At 41.4% G+C, this 19,608-nt stretch overlaps 1 protein-coding gene across 2 annotated transcripts in view; it reads right to left on the reverse strand.

Moving 5' to 3' along the window:
- Window positions 1-1,899: 1,899 nt before the first annotated feature.
- DGCR2 (DiGeorge syndrome critical region gene 2) overlaps window positions 1,900-19,608 on the reverse strand; it is a 66,754-nt gene continuing 49,045 nt past the window's right edge. For both annotated transcript variants that reach the window (XM_084648973.1, XM_084648972.1), the window contains 4 exons: window positions 19,040-19,243; window positions 10,056-10,208; window positions 8,319-8,555; window positions 1,900-6,599 (listed from right to left, as the gene is read on the reverse strand). In XM_084648973.1, the coding sequence (XP_084505099.1) occupies window positions 6,358-6,599; window positions 8,319-8,555; window positions 10,056-10,208; window positions 19,040-19,243 (836 nt within the window). In that variant the 3' untranslated portion in view covers window positions 1,900-6,357. The remainder of the gene's footprint in view (window positions 6,600-8,318; window positions 8,556-10,055; window positions 10,209-19,039; window positions 19,244-19,608) is intronic.

Here is a 19,608-nt window from a genome sequence, read left to right on the forward strand (position 1 = left end):
GAATAAAAAATATTACCGAAACTCCCACCCTTGTCGTACGTGCGCCTGCCTCTTAACAGACAAAACTGGAGCTTAGGGAGGAAGAGCCAGGCTTCCCAACTCCATGGAGCCCCGCACACCTCAACCATTCAAGTTGTGCTGAAGCTACGCGGTTAGAGCCCCTGCTATGTAAACCATCATCGTACTCCACCCAAACAGATTCCAGTCTTGGGTCTAGAGACAGCACAAGAGTGGGAATGAACATCAGGCCCATGTAGCATTCAGCTTCCAGCCAGCAGCTCTGGCTACCCGCTCCCAGCTTGGCCTCCCCACAGGGTTCTCCAGATTTTGGGGGGCTACTGAAGTGGGCATCAGGCCCTGCATTTGCAGGGGAAGTGTTTTAATTTCCCAGTTTTTATTAAATTACAAAAAGGCAGAAAAATCAGAAAAGACAAAAACAAAGGGCCGCAGGCTAAGGGAAGGCAGGGGATACCCACCATGTGGGAGTTAAGGAAGCTTTCCACTCCCTGCAGCAGTTAGGTAGTCTTGGCTGCTGAGACCCAGCTCTCTGCCCATCCCGCTCCCTCACTGCACAAAGGAAGTTGACGTGGCCACACTGAAGGGCTGGGGTTGGGAAGGAAGTGAAAGGTGGCACCATCCGTACTGGCCCCCTGCTGGATAGAGCCCTCTCCTGACCTTGCCAGCCCTTCAGCATGGGCCCCCCATGCTTCCCCTGTGAAAAATTCCTTAAAAGCTAAAATCTGGGTGAAAAACATCTGTAAAACCTAAATAAATAGTGCGTTTTTCAAAAGCTGAGAGGGGTGGGTTTTTTTTTTGGGGGGGGGGGGGCGGGAGACCGGGGGAAGAAATCAGTAAACACAGATAACAAAGGGCCTTGTTATAAAGGTGGGTGGAACTAGGGCCCTCCCCATCAGCCAAATGAGTCACTCCCTGCCTTGGTTACCTCAGTGGCACACCGAACACTAAGCAATTGGCAAGCGGAAGAGAGGGAAGACCAGCTAATGGTCCAGTAGCTGCTGCCGAGTAGCCCAGAGACCAGATCCTACATGAACAGATTTGTTGAGGTACAGGGAGAAGGGCATGGAATGGACTGAGAGATTAGCTGACAGATTCAAGAGTTATGCAGTAGGTGCCCACTTTATCCAGATATCATGCAAAAGCTTTACATACTAACGTCTCCGTATTTACTAAGCTCATGCAGGTAGGTCTGGGTAAACATCTGTTAACGTGTCTAGTTTTATCTTCAGAAGCGTAGATCCATGTGACATTTCAAATACCATTTGGCCAACAGATGACAACAATTGGGAGGGGGTGGGTGGGTCTAAAAACTGTTAATTAAATGTAAAACCTAATTAACTTTCAGTGCAATCTCTTTACTGAACACCTGAGTTTGTTTGCAGCACCTCTGAGAGAACTGACCATTCTCATGCAGAGATGGCAACTTATATTACACCTGGCACTGGCTGTATGAATTCTATGCCTCACCTCCTGCCCCAATGCATTGTGGGTAAGTAACCGTGGCAGGATCAGGCATGTAACTGACTCAGTGACTTGCTTTAACCCACGACTGTAATGGAACAGTGTTTTACCAAGCCAGGTCAGCAACAATGGGCAGGGCTTTTGCCTCAATTGGGTTAGTTGAGGGACAGAAATGAGGTCCTTTTGCCAAAGAAATGGTATCAATGGAATTTACTGTGATCGTTAACAGTATTACTTATACTTATACTTATTCAATACTAATACTTATTCAAGGGGACCTCTAGGGAGCTACACGTCATGTGTAAGTTAAGCATGTGCACAAGACTTTGCAAGATCTGAGTTTAAGACTGATTTGACCAGTGGATCCTTTACTGTTCAGAACAGAGCTGATTCAAACACCATCATAACATTAACAGCCCCTTTCTCTTACAGAACACCTTTTATTTGGCATTTGGATGAAATATCTCACAGCATCTTGAGAAAAAAAATTTAGTGCCAACCCCAAAGAAAAGAAAACATAAAAACAAAAGGTCACATGGACAGAATTATTACAGTATCAAATTTCATTTCTACATGGTATTTCATGGAATATCAAAATCTTTTATACACTGCCATGGTTACATTCAGTCACAAATCAACTACACAGGAAGAGTCTGCAAATGCAGCCTTGGCTGAAAGTATTTGTCAAGAGAAGGTAAAAAGCTGGGTCTCATTCTCTCTCTCTCTCGCAGTCTCCCAGGAATACAAAAGTCTGGCATTCAGATTACAATACAGCATGGTGATGAAAGTGCAGCATGTCTCTTCTAGAACCACCTCCAACACATTCTGCTCTGCAAGGTGCACAGTACTGAGGGGGAGGAAATCTTACGTTGTACCTCAGCAGCTGGTTGATCCAGAATATTGGTAAGGGAAGCAGATCTTTGTTGTTGAATTCATCGATCCAATATTTTATCCAGAGTGGAATCAATGTCAGAATCCAAATGCATGGGGCTGCTACTGATTCACCTTCACTATCTTCGCAAGCTGTAATTTAAGGGTCTAGCCTCCAATCATGCATAAGGGCTTTAGAGGGAAATTTTATATAAAACAAAAAAAGTTGGACAACTTTTTTTTCCTCCACCTACTTAATGGGAAAGCAGATTTTCCAGAGGAAAGATAAGCTATGCTTTGTACAGAAAAAATTAGTGCTTTGAAACAGAGATCCACCACTAAAGGGAAGAACTCAGTGTGTGTGCAGAAATTCATCTATTTAATAAAAAAAAAACCCTTACAGCTTTGGGTGGGGAAGGAGAGCAGTTTAAAGTTCATGAAGCAGATTTTTCCAGATGAAGACTGACAAAATTCAAGAGTGCCATACTGCAATCCTTACGCAGGAAAGCTCCCCTAGAACTGGGACTTCAACGAGAAGACTGGCCCTTGCTCAGGAACATGATTAGGCCTTCAGAAATAATGTTCAGTTCGTTTCACACTTCTGTTCCATCATGAGAGGACGAAAGTCTAATTTTGAACCTCAAACTAGTCCAAGACTGAACATTATGCAAACAAACTAACAACTCTTGCCACACCTACGTGGCCATAGTTTTAACCGCTGGTACAGAATTAAAACCATTGAGCTTTCTGAAATTAGAATCTGCTATTAACCCACCCAGTAGAACACTCAACGCTGCAGTGAGAATACGTGTGCATGCAGAGTTGATAACGTTGATACAAGTGGATATCTAAACAGTTCTTGGAGGAACAGCAAAAACCTTAACAATATGGCACCACATTTTGTTGTGGGGGAGGGAGATCTGAGGCAGAGTATTTTGTACAAAGCCAAAATGGAGCACGTTAGCCAGCCCTAAATGGGACAGTCTTGGAACCTTGCAAAACTAACCGCAATGAACAATATTCCAACTGGAGGGAAGTGCACATTTTTCACTCACTTGCACTGCCAGGAATGATGAAGTAACAGGAATCTTTTCAACCCGCTCCCTCATGCTTGGAGAAAGGTTAACGATACACCACTATTATTTAACAGCAGCAGCCAGAAGAGCGTGGTGATAAGGAACCAATGCATAACATAAATGTGAATTCCAAAGAAATCATCAATTCATTGACATTAAGAGGAAGGGTTTCCTAGGCTGAGCACCAGTGTCTTTTGAATGGGTGTTCATAACAGGAGCTTCACAGCAGCCATCTTTCCACTGGCTGGGAAGTTCTGATAAGGAGTCAACTGCTTTCATAGAAACTAACTCTTCCCCAGTTGGTCCTGAAGTCTTGGTAGAAATGACATTTTCAGCGACAAAGGATCTTTCTCCAAGATGGAGTATTATATATGAAAAATGCTACAGTGATATACTAAAAGGGAAATATGACCATTTTATTGCCAAATTAGATGCTCATGGAGAGGTAAACAAGATCTGTACTGAGTGAGCTGCTCTGTCCATGGCAGAGTTTTCCCGTTTACTGTTAATCTTAACAAAAAAAGGGAAAAGCTATAGCCTTTACTCCACCACTGAAGTGGGAATAGATCAGAAGCTTTGAAAAATATTACACTCAGACACCTGCAGAAAAAAGTCTGTATTTGGAATAATTGCAACCATGAGCCATCACGAAATTGAGTTGCAACAAAGCTTATTTTCATATAAATTTACCACTGAGAAACACGTGAAAGTAAAAACTGACTGAGTCTTGTGAAACATGTGAGGTAAGGTATCTGTTCACCTCAGCCAGGAAACGATTGGAAGAGACAAAAACAAGCCTAAAGGCCTTTCATTATTGCGCTAGGAAGCGATGCAGAATGAATACTCTACCTGGCTTTAAAGGAACGATAAGAAAAGTTTGCCGTTGGCCAGTGCTAGCAAAATCCTTTCTGGAACAGTTCGGAGTAGAGACTTTGTATCCTAGCCACGTGAACTATGATACTCTGTCCTGTCGCATAGTGTTGCCAGCTTTATAGAAGCATTAACTTTGCAGCCTGGGAGACAAACTCATATCCCAGAGCTTAGCTTCACCTAGTTTGATGCAGCACAAAGGGTACCATCTACAGCATGTATTTATTAATCGCCACCCAGAAACACGCACACACACTCGTACATATAAAACTAAAGAAAAATCAGTACATACATACAATGTATAAAACGTATGAATGTGCTCCAAAAGTGCACAAAACCCGCTTTATTTTCATACTTCAGAAATGCTTGATATAGTCATAAGCTGTATGCATGGCTCTGACTTCTGCTATACCCTCCATGTTACTGGACCAGGACTCTAATTCAGAGGAGGAACTGGCAATGAATCCACTGGGTGGAGAACTGTGCCACTCATTTTAAAACAGATTACAAGTTAGACAGTGAATGGTAACAGGCCATGTTTACAAAATTCCCCAAGTGGAGCGGCTTTTCTAACGGTGTTTCCTAATGCACTCACACCTGCATTAGCAGCGCACATGAGAGCTGTTTTATACACTCCAAGGGGTTTAAGATGGTTAGCAAGTGCCTGAATTTCGAGACACACTAAATACAAACTGGGTGATGAAAATCAGGGTTTTTGTGCGAACAGGTTGAACTATCAAGCCACTCCAAGTATAGTAGGGCAAATAGCAAGATCCCAAATAGAAAGTAGCAGCATTTACAATGGAAGGAGGGGGAGAAGTCAGCTATGCTGGGAAAGCACATTGTTGAGTTAGATCCCATTAATCAATCCTGTACGATTTCTCTGTCACTACCAAACTTAACCAAAACAGCACAATACCATTCCCATGCAGTGCTTTCTTCCTGTCCCTCTAGGCTTGCTACCTTTCATAAGGCAACAGGACAACACTCAAGAGAAGTGTTCAGTACAAATTCCTTATATGACTAACTTGATCTGCTCTGATTATGGGGGCTGCTACAGTAAATCAGGGAGAATCAGATGCAAGAAAGATGGGGTAGAAGAGAAAGGAAATCCCGTATACATTAAAATCCCACTTCATTTTGAGAACACAAACTAAAAAGTATTCAGTATTCATAAAATCCAAGCCAACAGAATCCATCTTCGCCTAACCTGAAAGTTAAGTTTAGTGGGTGATTGACAAGAGCCTCATTTTGTAGTACACAAGTTAGTTTTGCTAATTCAAATGAAGCTAGATTTAAAGGAAAGGGATGATTTAACACAAATCTCAAATGACTGAAGTATCAGTTAGGGAGTAAATCCCCTCCCCAAAGCACTACCGAACATATACTGTGCCTCTAGTAAAGAGATGCCAGTATTATAGACACGTCCTTGTTTATGAATCAGAAGTTTACCTCTCAGTACAAGATTTGCAGCTACAGATAAATAAATACGTTGTAACTGCAAATCCCAGGTTTTTTTCGCTCAGTACCCATTTCCATAAAGAGCAGACGAAATCAAACGTTATGCAGATCCTTTTCATCCTCCAGTTTTTCATGAGCGTAGCACTGAGCAAAGAGACAACAGATTATAAGGTGACTGCCCCTTCTCCTCTTTTCTTGTCAGTGTCCACTTCCTGGATCCCACGGTACTCAAATTCAAACAAGCTTTTTTCTGATGTCTATTTTTTTCATTTCCGCTCCGTGATTAAAAAAGACAAAAAAGCTACCCACGCTTTTTCCTCTTTAGAAGAAGTCAAAGAAAATTCTCTGCACCTTCTTTCCCATAGCCAGTGGAAAAAAGTACAGGTTCCACAATCCATATTTACAGGACAAACCAATTCGTGAATGAATGACAGCCAAAAACAAGAGGCACAGTCCTATACTAGAACATTAAAAGCAGGGTGCTCAAAATCGAAGTGGACCTTCCTTCTGAAGTTCACCCCATGGAGTAGTGTTTGCCCGTTCAGCTGTGTGCAAAACAGTTGCTCGTATTATTTCTGCCAGCAGTAAGCATTTTATTCCTTTATACAACGGTATTAAGAGAACAGTGACTCTGGCGACTTCCTGCAAGAGTTTCTGCCGGTGTGCTTTCGCTGAGGGGCTTGTCGGGAGGTACAAGGAAGGTGCTACTATCTGCAGAGTCTTCCAGTCCCACTGAAGAAGGGCCAACTGAGGGAGGATGAGATTCCTCTGTAAGCTGTGGTGATAAATCACTGTTTCCTAGTGATGGTTGACTGCTCTGCACTGTCTGGGAAAGAACACCATCTGCAAGGGAGAAACGCAAGAAGCATCAGAAATCTCTGGTCTGTCAGTGTGCACTCTGGATGGTTATTCTATGAAGTTGCATTTAAGTTTGATTGTCATATGAGATGCTCCTCACACCTAGCCCCAGAAAGGCCAAACAAGTAACTGGCACACATTGTAGGGCTTAAATCTAGCTAGTCAGTCCAAATAGACAATATTTGGTATAAGCAATAACATGACAGGATTAGTCAACACGTATACTTTGGGTGTGCAGCACTTCAGGAATGAGCACTTCTTAAAAAAAAGAATATGGGATCAGTTGCTTAAGCCACTTTAGAAATATAAATACCATTACTGTATTACTAACATACCATGCTATTAAAAATGAGAACATTTCAGTCTAATTTACTCTGCTAATTTTTGCTAGTCATCCAAGGACATTTGAAACAGACAAGTCAGTTTCATGTTTCTAGTCAGTTTTACTTGCAACATTCTCAAGCACCAAAAGTGCTGTAATGCTTTGGTTAGGAATTATTAGAGAGAAATGTTTAAATTTACTAACAGCTTTCACTGAAATTATTTTTGTTTTGAAGTTTCATAAAAACTTTGACAGATTTAGGTTTTGCAGAAACCAACAATTTGAGGTCAGTATCTCTTAAAGTATGAACCCTGAACTCCACCTTGCTCTTCCTTGATGCCAAATACTGGCTTTTATAACTTCAATGGCTCAGAAGTCAGGGTACAGAGACTGTTGCTGCATTTGAGTCTCCCCTATTTAGATAGTTTTGTTTGGAGGTGTTCCTCATTTGTCTCTCATTAACATATGCACACTTCAAGAATTCCAGGATAGCAAGAGTACAGTCAAAAGTGATAGTAACTGCATGCATATGTACAGCTCTCAGAGCATATTACTGATTTACATTTTAGTTACCTTTATAAAAATTCAACACCAAAACAAAATTAAAAAAAAACATTTCTCAAAAAAATTATATACTGAAGACTCTTGTCTTTTTTTTAAACTTCGAAATACTCTAAGGTGTCCTCATCAAGAGTACTGAAGTGTTAGTGACCTATGGTTTGGTTTATAAAAATTCATGCTTCATCTCAGCTTAGGATGTAATACAGCAATTAAATATCAACTTTTAGTTGACCATCTACAACAACTAAAGGACTAAACCTTCAAGTAAACAAAAAACACAACCTTCATCAGGCAAAGGCCTGTAACGAATAGGTGAGCTGTGCACAGAAGGTGTGCTCTGAAAGGCATGGAGGAAACAAATTCCATCATCAAGAACCCTCCTGTTGTGATTGCTCTGCCAGCATACACCAAATTTACCTATCAAGAGATTGTTCACTCTCCTGCCTCCAACTGCTGTAGGTTAGGTTTCCTCCATCATATTTCAGTCATAAAAAACTTTGAAGAGGTGAAGTCTAAGAGCTAAAAACAAGTTTGCAGCACTCATACAAATACTGATTTAGAGGCCCAGAGAATTTTAGTATTAGGAAGAGTAAAAATTATTATAGAGCAAGACTTGTATTAAAACATTTGCCACAAAAAGTGAAAGATTAGATTCTGAAATATATCATTGCTCTTCTATCATAGAATCCCTAAAATAGCTGTATGTTCCAGTTTAGTTTAGATTATCTTCCCTCTAAGCAGAACAAAAAAGGACTGGAGTGTTCCTCGTAAAGATATTTGTTACCAAGCTCGTAAAATTATCAAAACTCCTGCCCACGTACCTGGAGTAGAACAAAGGATACTGTCTGGATTGATGGAAGCCTCATAGGGAGGAGGCGGGTCATCAGGATGCTGAATATCAGGATATTTGTAAGCTGAATAGGGTGGTGGGGGGTCATGGAAATGAAAGGCCCCACCTTCCCCATCATCTGAAAGATGCAGCGGAGTAAGGCCTGTTCCGAAACCATCTGGACCATAATCAAAACCAGGCATCCTGCGGCCCAGGTTAAAATGGTGCACTGTTTAAATGAATAAAGTATGAGAAAATGTGTGGCTTTATCCCATTTCCTTTCCCTCCGGACTAAGGCCCACCTCTGCGCCTTCTTCCATTCTGCCCCTTATTCACAGAATCTCTCCCAAAACCTGCATAATGAAGCCATATTTTTGCCTCATTCAAATTCACCCTAAAAACCATACTGTTAGTGCCAGGCCTAAATGTCAGCCATCCAGAAGCATATATAAATCTTAGCAAATCACCACGAAACATCTATCTATCCTTTCTCCCCCCACACCCACTCGTTTGTCCTCATCCTCACCCACGTCATATCTAAATTCTAGCCTTTAAAGCTCTTTAAGGTAGGGATCTATTTGTCTATTTGTTCTACAAGGTGCCCAAGCACACCTTTGGGCATGGTACAAATGTTACCACCATTAATATTCCCTCAACGAATGGACAAAGAGAAGAATGTAGGAACACCTGATCAGGGTACCATGTCAAATGATGACTTTAGTATACTTGCTCACATGATAATCAGGCACATTAACTAATGTTCCTACCCAGAAGCCTCCCAATCAGAGAGTGATAAACAAGACTGGTGTCAGTACAAGATCTTTAGAAAGATCAGGCGTGCCCCACAGAATTAATTTTTTTTCAAATCATGACAATTAGAGCCAGTATACAGAAGTGTTCAGACACAGCCATTCAGCAGGTCAGCTCAGAGCCAGACTCCCATTTCCACTTGTTCTCTTTACATGGCAGAGACTTATAATTCTATTACTAAGGGCTTGTCTACACAGGGAATTCATGGGGAAGTTATGTGCAATAGCTAGGCTGTGAATGTAAGGCGCAAAAGCTATTCCACACTATCATCCCATGTGGACACTCGGATTCCACACTAAAACAGCCTGTGTGCAGCTTAGGTTAATCCACTTTGGAAGCATGCTTATATAACTGAGCTAAAACTGCAAAGTGGGTGAGGCAATACCCAACTTCTGTGGGTGAGAGCCAAGCTTACACGGAGCTGCTCTTCCGCTGGGAAGTGTACTCAGTGTCACAGCTAAATACAAGGTGGAACAGATTGTTTAGTATAAGTAGTTAACACACAAGGGACCACTCCAGGTGAAGGAGACAGCTATAATTAGCGTCTCTATTCAGTCCATGATTTTTAGTACCTGGCAAAGTTATGAATTTAAGCTCCCAGGCTTGTCCATTGATGAGTGAACGGGGGAGGATCCCAGTGCCCAGGCTCCAGCCTGAGCGCCTACACTCATTTTACGGCCCTGAAGCCTGAGTCCCACAAGCCCACATCAGCTGACACAGGCCACCTGTGGGCGTTTAATTGCAGTGCAGACATACCCTTTGAGTACATTTCCCAGACCTGAAGGGCTCTGTGTTAGCTCGAAAGCTGGTCTCTCTCACCAACAGAAGCATGTCCAATAAAAGATATTACCTCTCCCACATCTTGGGACCCACACAGCTACAACACAACTGGCTAGAACTGCAGTTACAGAATACTTACAATTTACTCCAATCAGAGACTCAATGCGCTCTCTGCGTCTCTGACGCAGCCGGTGGACCATGAAGAGCAGCAGAGATAAGATAAGAAAGGAGGAGATGCAGCTTACTATCAGCCGCATTCCACTTGCCATCGAGTCAAATAAACTGTTGCCATCTGTTAGGTGAATTAAATTAAAAACAAAAAACAAAAAAAAACCCATTACTACTTTGACCAAAAGTTATTTTTCTTGACGTTTTCTTTCAATACTGGGGAAGTATGAACCTAGAGTGAAGATTAATGACTAGGTTTTAATTTCATACATGCAGAAAATTGTATATTAAAAAGTTATTAGGAAATCCATCCTTTGTAACGAATCTGGATTCCCTTAACATTTGTTATCCGGCACAGTGGAACCAAGTGCTTAAGACTACAGATGAAAGTCTTGCATGACATGGAAAGGGGAAAAGCAGAAGTTAAAGAGCATTTCAGATACTCATCTTTGTTTGCACCAGAAAAAGTCAATCGATCTGTGCTCCAAGAGCGTAGAGGTCAGTCTTAGGGTTAAGGCAAAGACCTGGGAATTAGGAAATCTGGGTTCTATTCCCAGCTCTACCAGAGCCTTCATGTCTGATCTTAGACAAGTCACAACTTTTTTGAATTTCAATTTATCCATCTGTATGAATGGGAATGTTTTACATATCACCTAGGGGTGATAATTATCATCAAACTCTGCATTTAGATACTGGTAATGCTTTTCATGTGTAGCTATTCGCGTAGCTGAAGTTGCTTAACTTAGGTCGACCCCCCCACCCCCAGTGTAAACCAGGGCCAAGAGACAGGACTGTCTGCACTGGATGAAGAGGACACAACTGTATATTACCTGCATATTGCGGTTAAATAAAAGCAGTGATTACACTGATCTCTGCAAACTTCTGTGCATAAGCTGTTGGAAGGGTTGAAACTTTATCCTGAGTATTTTGCTTCTCAAATGAACTTCGCTACAAATCTCCAGCACTTATGTCATGCACCAAGTTATTTTTTCAAATGAGCACAATTCTTTAACTGACTTTGAAAACAAAATCGTTTGATCCAAAGACTACTAGAACAGCCAGAGAACATGGGAACGTAAGCAACTGTGCTAAGGAATACCATTTTATGGTTACTAACTGGGCACTGTCTAAGGAATACCATTTTATGGTTACTAACTGGGCACTGTCTAAGGAATACCATTTTATGGTTACTAACTGGGCACTGTCTTCCGTGCTGCTGGCTGTCCCTTGGAAGGGCTGCTCTTTTACATTCCCCAGCTTCTTATGTTGCATTTTATGGATCGCTCACAACAGATTAATACATCCACATACAAAATATTCTGACTTGTGCTAAGATTCTATTAGAGATTTACGACAAGGAATTTTTGTAAAAGGTCTTTTACACTTTACTGTTTGATTCTAAGATCGAACTGCTTAACTTGAGATACTAAAATTAACACAAAACATTTCCTCTGCATACTGTACTCCTATTTGTATTCTGAGTTGGTGCTACTATAGTAATAAAACTGTCAGATGAGGTTATAGCTGTGAAATATTTCAAATGGGTTTATTTTCAATGTGTGTTTATGAGGTTATGAATCCTACCTCTAGTGTTAATAAATTATAGAAACAAGCAGTGTGTACAATCGCACAGCTAACACACAATCAATCTTATTTTTAATTCTTAATAGAAGCCCACCCCGCACCATAGACTTTCATCAATACGTTCCCCCTCACACATTAACCAAATGTCTCCCACCCAGCTGTCCAACGACCTCTGCGAATATCCACAATCTCAAACTGGGCTCTCAACTCCCAGTGACAATATCTGCCTCCCACTTCAGAACCTTATGCATCCCAAGCCACCATTCCCAGCTTGCACTGCTCTTTAGCTGCTGCCTGATGTTTGAAATATAGTAAAATTTACCTTCAAATAGTTTAAGTGCCATTTTACAAAGAGAGAGAGAGAGAGTGTGTGTGAGTAAGTATTTCCAGAAAGGCAGTGGAAGTGGGGATGTAGGATGAGGCTCTTCCAAGTCTTTTCCTTCCTTTTCTGTCAAATTCAGCCAGTGAGATGTATCCTTTAGAAAATCTTGTATTTTGATCAAATAGCTTTACCAACCCTCCTGACTCACCACTGTAACCCAGAACTATCTTGGTTCCCTAAGCTTAATCACAAGCAGCAACTAAGCAGCCACCCAAATAATTATAAATCACATGCAGGGTTTGCAAATGACTTACATTTTCAGTATTTTAGCGAAATTTATCAACAATAAATCTGGATATAAAACCTACCTCACCTGCCATCTGATTTTCCTTTCTGCTATTCTCTTAGTTTTCTGTGTTTAACAATGTAAATGAAACCGCACTCTCTCTACTTTTGCTGTAAGAGAATAGCTTTAACAAGCTTCCTCAGCCTCCCTCTCCTATTTATCTTCCTCTCCAGCATCCCCTTCTTTAGCTCGTACTGCCTCCTCCTAATGGCACACAACTAAAAGTTAAGTGGATTTATCATATTCTCATTTTCACTTTTAACCTCATTTGCTCAGTGTGAACACATGAACACAACAGCCTTCCTCTTTTCACTGGCAATTCTGAGTTTGTGGTCATCCCCAGCTCACCCCTGCCCACAGCACAATATACTGCCTGCTTCCACTTCCATGTATTCTCTTCACATCTATCACAGCTGGGGCAAGTCTCAGCCCATTTCTGGTCACAGCCCTCTTTCAAAGTGCTCCTTGTCATGGTCCTGAAAGGTTTGCCTAGAACTTCTGCCTGCCTGGCCTGGCAAGGGACTTGACCATAAACCAAATCCTAGATAAAAGGATACTTTTATAGAGGTACAGAACATAGGTCTCTAGTGTGACATTTTATTCCCAAATTGTATATTTCACCAAACGCTGGCAGCTGAGTGAACAGCTTCCCGGAATTGGAGACAGCAACAGTATCCTGTGACTATGCATCAATTTGCAGTCACTGCAGAGGCTTCTACACACTGAGCTCTCTAATTCATAGAAATATTAAAAGAAACAAAATACACTGAAAGATACGGGTGGATCTGTCTGAACAGATGTCAGACAAATAAGTAACTTTGTCACACCCACAGAGAGCAAACAGAACCACATACATACTTCCCCTCAGCTGTGGTATTGTAAATGCAAGGCACTAAAATAATTCTTCCTTAACAAGTCAAAATGGATCAAGTATCTTCTGAAGTGTTGTAGATGTGACCGCTCAGCAAATTCCTAGCACTGAAGTGTTCCCTCCCTTCCCAATTCCTTTAAAAAATAGTCTTGTGCACTATTACAGTTGCTGTTTACCCACTCGGACAGTAAGCGCTTATAATCTGCCAACTCAGCAGCAAGATGTATTTCCCAAGGGTCTCTCTTTGGAGGACTACTAATCAACAGTAGGTAAATTAAACAGTTTTCTTTCTCCTGAGATGGGGGTTTTGGGAGGATATCCAGAAATATCTGACAAAGACAAACCTGCACTGATTAAAGAAAGCAACTTACTAGTTTAGTCATCTAATATCTGTAAAACCCCAGAGGGAAAAATTGACATGCTTCATGTGAAAATGTCAGTGTTTACCACCACCAGAGGAGACTTCACTACGGACTACGTTTTACAGCTGCTTAATGAATCTCTTCCCCAATAATTAAGTTACTTAAAAAAATAAAACTAGCTTCTGAGACAAGAATACAACGCTATTTTTAAGATGGCTTCAGTTTCACTAGAGAACGAAGGTCTTAAAACAGGGAATACAGAGACGTAAAGTATACTCTTCAAAAATAGCATTCATGAAATAGTTAAAATCCACAGCATAAACAAGGATTAAAGAACCTTGCTGCAGTGTTATCTCAGGTCATCTCAATTCTGTCTGGTGGCTGATGCTGCATTAAAATAGTTTAAGATAAGAATTTGGTACTAGGGTATAAGCAAATCTTACCACTGCCGATAATAGTGGGAGGAAAGCTGTCATTCCCCCCCACCCCTTCCTAGTGCAAGTTTAAGCTTAACTTTCATACTGCATGTGACGGATAAAGCAGGAGGAAGCTAGCAGCATTTAATCATGAACATGACTTACAGATCAGTCTTATGATAAGCATGGCTTCCGGACAGATTTGCAGCTGATAAGCACTTGCTTGGTTTCTATTGCCACACACTCAATAGAAAGGTTTGGGGGTATTTGGGTTTTTTCCCTCTTTTGGGAAGGAGGGGAGTGGGGGGGGGGGGAGGGGAGAGAAGAATCTCCACGCATTCCGTACTGTAGAGCTTTCTGAAACATGACCACATCTTTTGTAACCTGAAAATATAATTAGGTTATTTTATTATGCAGAAAAATGCCAATCTTAAAAACAAAATTAATTGTTTTTTTGAATAAGCCCCTTTTAAAGGGACACCAAGACTTGAATTCACATCCCAACTTACAAGTAGTACAGTGCAGAATGAACTTCGATTTGTACGGCCCAAGAACAAAAAAACCCAGCTTTCAAATACCTGTACAACTGATCAGTAATCACTCAATACACATGCAACGTACTGAAGCTCTTCTGACAATTTATAACTACTTCTTGCATTATACCTGCATATAAGTAGCCAGTACTTGGAATACTAAGCCATAAACTTCCAATAACTCCCTTGAGAAAACAGAATCAATAGATGCTTAAACAAATGCAAGCAAGAAAGCTTAGATCAATTTCTCCTGGACCATCCTGTAAAATCATAACTCGCAGAACACAGTATTTATACCGACACAAAGTCTGCTGTAGCTTAATACCAAGTGAACAGTAGTCCTTCCTCCCCCTAAGCAAAAAAACCTCAAAACATTCTGGTATGAGTGCTCTAAGGCAAAGGTTTCTCTTGTGCCAGTTAGGTAATGTAGCAGAGAAGATTAATCCCTACCCCACTGAAGTTTATCAGTGAGAGAAAGGCACCTGCTTCCAAACAATTCTAGAGGAGCAGGTCCCAGGTACCCCGGGTATATATTTCCTGTCTCATGCTTTTAGATGGCCAAAGCCCCTTAAAATAATTGAGGCATAAGGAACTGGCCAAGCTGGGTTAAACTTCGTAGCTCCACAGAGACTGCACCTTCTCATTTTGGCTGTAACCCTGGTTATAGAGAGTTGTGGATCTTAGCCAATCTGTATACCTATTTGCATAGTAGTTAATGCATGAGAGGCCATGGGCACTGAAGCTTCAGTTAGACACTGTGCAAAAGTGCAATACCAGTCTGAAATCAGGAAGAAACTTATAGAAAATCTTTCTAAATGACTTTAAAATAAACCTACATTGTCAGTCTGCCAAGTCTTTGAGAACTCCAAATACTCTCAGTTACCTAAGAGAACTATTCCACTTAACGAAGATGAAACAAGTGGGGAATCTGACGTGACAAGCACCTTACATAGCAGGGGATGTCAAATTGCATAGAGTTCTTTCTCTCCACTTGCTGGTTTGAATGAAGTATATCCAAATGACTGGGCTGGTACAGAAGAATGAAAATAGTGAGGACATTTGCTTTTTTAAACAACAATCTAATAAAATCAGATTATTTTCACCAAATTCTGTTCCGTGACAAACAGCGCCATCTACTGGCTAGCACACGCTAAAAGACAGATGAGTACTAGTCCACTTCAAAGCTGTCCTTCTGTTTGAATTTTGACAAACAGTAGCCTCATGCTATTCTCAACGAAAACCAGGGGAACTCTGAACAGTGAACAGGTTTGTTAAAAATAAACTCAGATGGTCTTTACTTAAGATGACTGAAAAACACAAAACCAAGCTCAAAAGCTTCTGTTTGCTGTCTGAACCAAGGTATACTGGAATTGCCATACCAGATCATACTCGTGGTCTGTCTGGTCCAACGTTCAAGGTCTAGAAGTGGCTAGTATTTAGATGCTTCAGAGGAAAGTGCAAGAATTTCTGTAATGGACAATTATGAAAACCTGTCCATAGGAAAAGGGTTTTTTTTTTCCCCCTAATCTGCAGCAGTTGCTGGCCTGCGTGAAGGAAGAGTTTCTCTCTTTATAGTTTAGCAATTCCCTTTTATCTACTAGATGATGACATGCTCAGAGTTCTGGGCTGGAGATTATTATTCTTTATAGAACCTCTGCTGATTTACCCCATCTAGATCAGTAGCTCAACCTTTCCAGACTACTGTACCCCTTTCAGGAGTCTGATTTGTCTTGAGTATCTCAAGTTTCACCTCACTTAAAAGTTATTTGCTTACAAAATCAGACATAAAAATACAAGCGTCATAACACAGTATTACAAAAAATTGCTTACTTTCCTCATTTTTAGTGCATTATAAAATAAATCAATTGGAATATTAATATTGAACTTACATTTTAGCATATAGAACAGTATAAACAAGTCATTGTCCGTATGAAATTTTAGTTTGTACCGACTTCGCTAGGGCTTTTTATGTAGCCTGTTGTAAAACTAGGCAAATATCTAAATGAGCTGACATACGTACCCCGGGCAGAGAACCACTGATCTAGATTTCTTATTTCAGTACTGAGTGAATTGGTTGAAAATTTAGAATTCACTGGTTTACAACTCTCAGAATCCTTGCAACACTTATGGCAAAGTGCCCTTCCATTGCTAGGTATTCTAGGTCACCTATTTCGGCTTCTAAGCTTCTTGCATTGGTATACAGGCACATACAGGTTTATTTATCAGGTTTAAATTTACCTCATAGCACACATCATGGGTATTTTGCCCCTGAACTGTATCACTCATTTCAACCTGTCCCTTCTCCATTTCAGTAGTAATTTCTGTCCTATCGTCCACTACCATATACAGATACTCCTTTATGTTTATATGGAGTTCTCGGTGTTCCTTACGTTCTCAGTAGATATTACTGGGACCTGAATGCTCCTCAGACTCTGTGGGTCAGTTCCCTATCTTCCAGTTTAAAAACATCTAACGCTTGCCAATTTTCTGTGCTGTTTTCACTTTGATTCAGGGGGAACACATCCCTCATTGTTAGCTTTCCTCTACCCCAAAAGTTCATCAGTGCCGTATAAACAAACCCTCTTTACATCACTTAACACTGAGATCTTGAATTTCCTCACCTAGCTGGTCCTGTGCAGGGAATCAAAAGCATTTGAACCTACAAACTTTCCTAATCTGAATTAAGGTGCTAGGACTTCTCTTCTATTCCCCCAAGTCAATGGTAGTAATATGTACCATGATAGGCCCCTGCCCACCACGCACTAGAACTCTGTCTACATGTTTTGAGAGACTGACCACATATACATATGGCAGGCAAGGCACCAAATGATTTTCATTGTCACCACATTCCTGGGTATAAATATTTCTAATACCAAGGACTTTCCACCATATGGTAAGAATGACACACACCACAGACACCCCTTTCTATCCAGGAACACCAATCACCACCAAAAAGCCCTTGAAACAAATCAACTTAAGAACAAAAACAACAGAAGTACATGAACAACATTATACACCCAGGCACCAGAGAAAAGGAGACATACCCAAGACTCCACCATAACATTAACTATAACAACTCTGAACAGTCGTGTTATCCATCTGTGTATCCAATCCCTTTTTTGAAGCTTGCTATGTTTTTATCCTCAGCGACATCCTGGAGCAATGAGTTCCACAGCCTAATTATATGTTGTGTCCAAACCTTACAAGTTTTGAAGCTGCTGCCTTTCGATATCACTGGATATCCCCAAACTCTGGAGAGCTGATGAAAATAGAAAGAAAAGGCTCTCTATGAACTCATCTCCAGACTGAAATAATTGTCTCTACTGAGCTCCTTGTCTCTCTAATACCCTGGAACCAACACAGCTACAACCCTGCAAATGCACTGAGCATGAACATTCACAGTTACAAATACAATTAAGATACATTAAAATACACTCTGGGGATTAGCCACAGCAGTTAATATAAAGAACAGGCTCAAAACTGCATGAATGTTTTGCCCTCATTTACCCACAGAGAGCCAGCAGATACCGCCCGACACTCAGGAGGGAGGGAGCAGACAGACAGACGGGCCCCTACTCAGTAACACCAGCAGCAGGCTTTTAGACACTGTTGGACAGTCTAAGTTTTTGGGTTACGCCTCCAGACTGAAGCTATTCCTGTGGGGTAGAGTGAGGAGAAAGAAGTGCACTCAGCATCAGCAATGTCAGAGCAGATCACCAGAGGCACCTGGAAAGTGGAGAGGGAGCACTGTGTACCACAAGTTTAATAAAAGGTTACTTTCTACCAATACAGATTCACATGCTTTTATTAATCCATTCCTGGCAAGATCACCTTAACATTAATGCTTCCGTCAAGGAAATACCAACCACCACCAAGATGAAGAGACATATCTTGGTTCTCCTCAGTTTTCTGCATGCCACCCTCCCAAGGCCCCTGCAAGTCTCCTCATCCCTTCCTTCATGCCAGAGTCCCACGCTGTCACCCTTCATGCTAGGATCTGTGCTCTCCACTCATCTCCAGATGCCCTCCTCCCCACTTCAGGTCCCTGCTTCCAATCCTCCCAGCCCCCCTGCATTTCCTTGAGGGTTCCGGATTTGCTGCCCACCAGTCACCAAGTCCACCCCTTCCATATCCCTGCTTCCCCTGAAGATCCCCACCACTACCACCTCCCTACTTCCTCCCTCCACCCTGTACTCCCTGTACTCCCCAGTCCACCCAACAAGTCAAGCTACTGCCTCTGACCTGTACCTGTACATAGCAGGGGGCCACAGGAGACATTCCTCTGCCTACAGCACCAGGCAGAGTGGGAGCCTGCTTTTCCTGTAAGTCAGGCTTTTCCAGTGTTCCAAATTTGCACCAAAATAAGGAGATGTGCCCACTGATACCTAGAACTTTCCCTGGAATGTGGTAATTGATGGGAAATAATAGCATTCCAAAGTTATGTTACGGAGAAAGATGCCATCAAGTTGAGCGTTAGATCTCACTTCACTCAGCCGAAAACATGCAGTTTAACACACTTACCTGGGTCTAAACATGTAAATTTGCAACACTCCTTTGGGTCTTTGCGATACTGCTGACAACCCTGGGGCCGTTCACACAGGGCTGCTACACACATCTCTGGTTCCCCATTGTGACAGGTACAGCTCAAACAGGGGTCATCCCCTTTTGGGGTGAAATAGTAGCCTTCATCAACAATGTTGTCTTTGATATCAACACAGGTCTGGCCTGGAACAGAACAGAAATGTGTATCAATACCTCACCAGAAGAGATCATATGTGCAGCTCTTCCTGCCAGAGTAACAGGCACCCAACTCAATCTGTTATGTAAAAGTGCTTAAAAAGAAGCAAAAGCTGGAAATGAAAAGACAAGTACAAACTGGATTGTTTACATTAAAAGAACTGTGAAAAGCAATCCGCAAGGGTCATGGTAATGCCATCGACTGGCATGACAAAGCTGAAAGATTCTAGACATGCAAGGTTTTTTAATTTTTTGTTTTTTTTAATAACTGAAGTAATCAAAGTGTGTTTTATTTAGTCTGTATTAATAGGATGTAGCTGTCAATCTTTTAGACATTTCTTATCTGAGGGTCA

The sequence above is a fragment of the Lepidochelys olivacea genome (assembly GCF_965140295.1).
Source record: "Lepidochelys olivacea isolate rLepOli2 genome assembly, chromosome: 15".
NCBI classification, from domain to species: domain Eukaryota; kingdom Metazoa; phylum Chordata; order Testudines; family Cheloniidae; genus Lepidochelys; species Lepidochelys olivacea.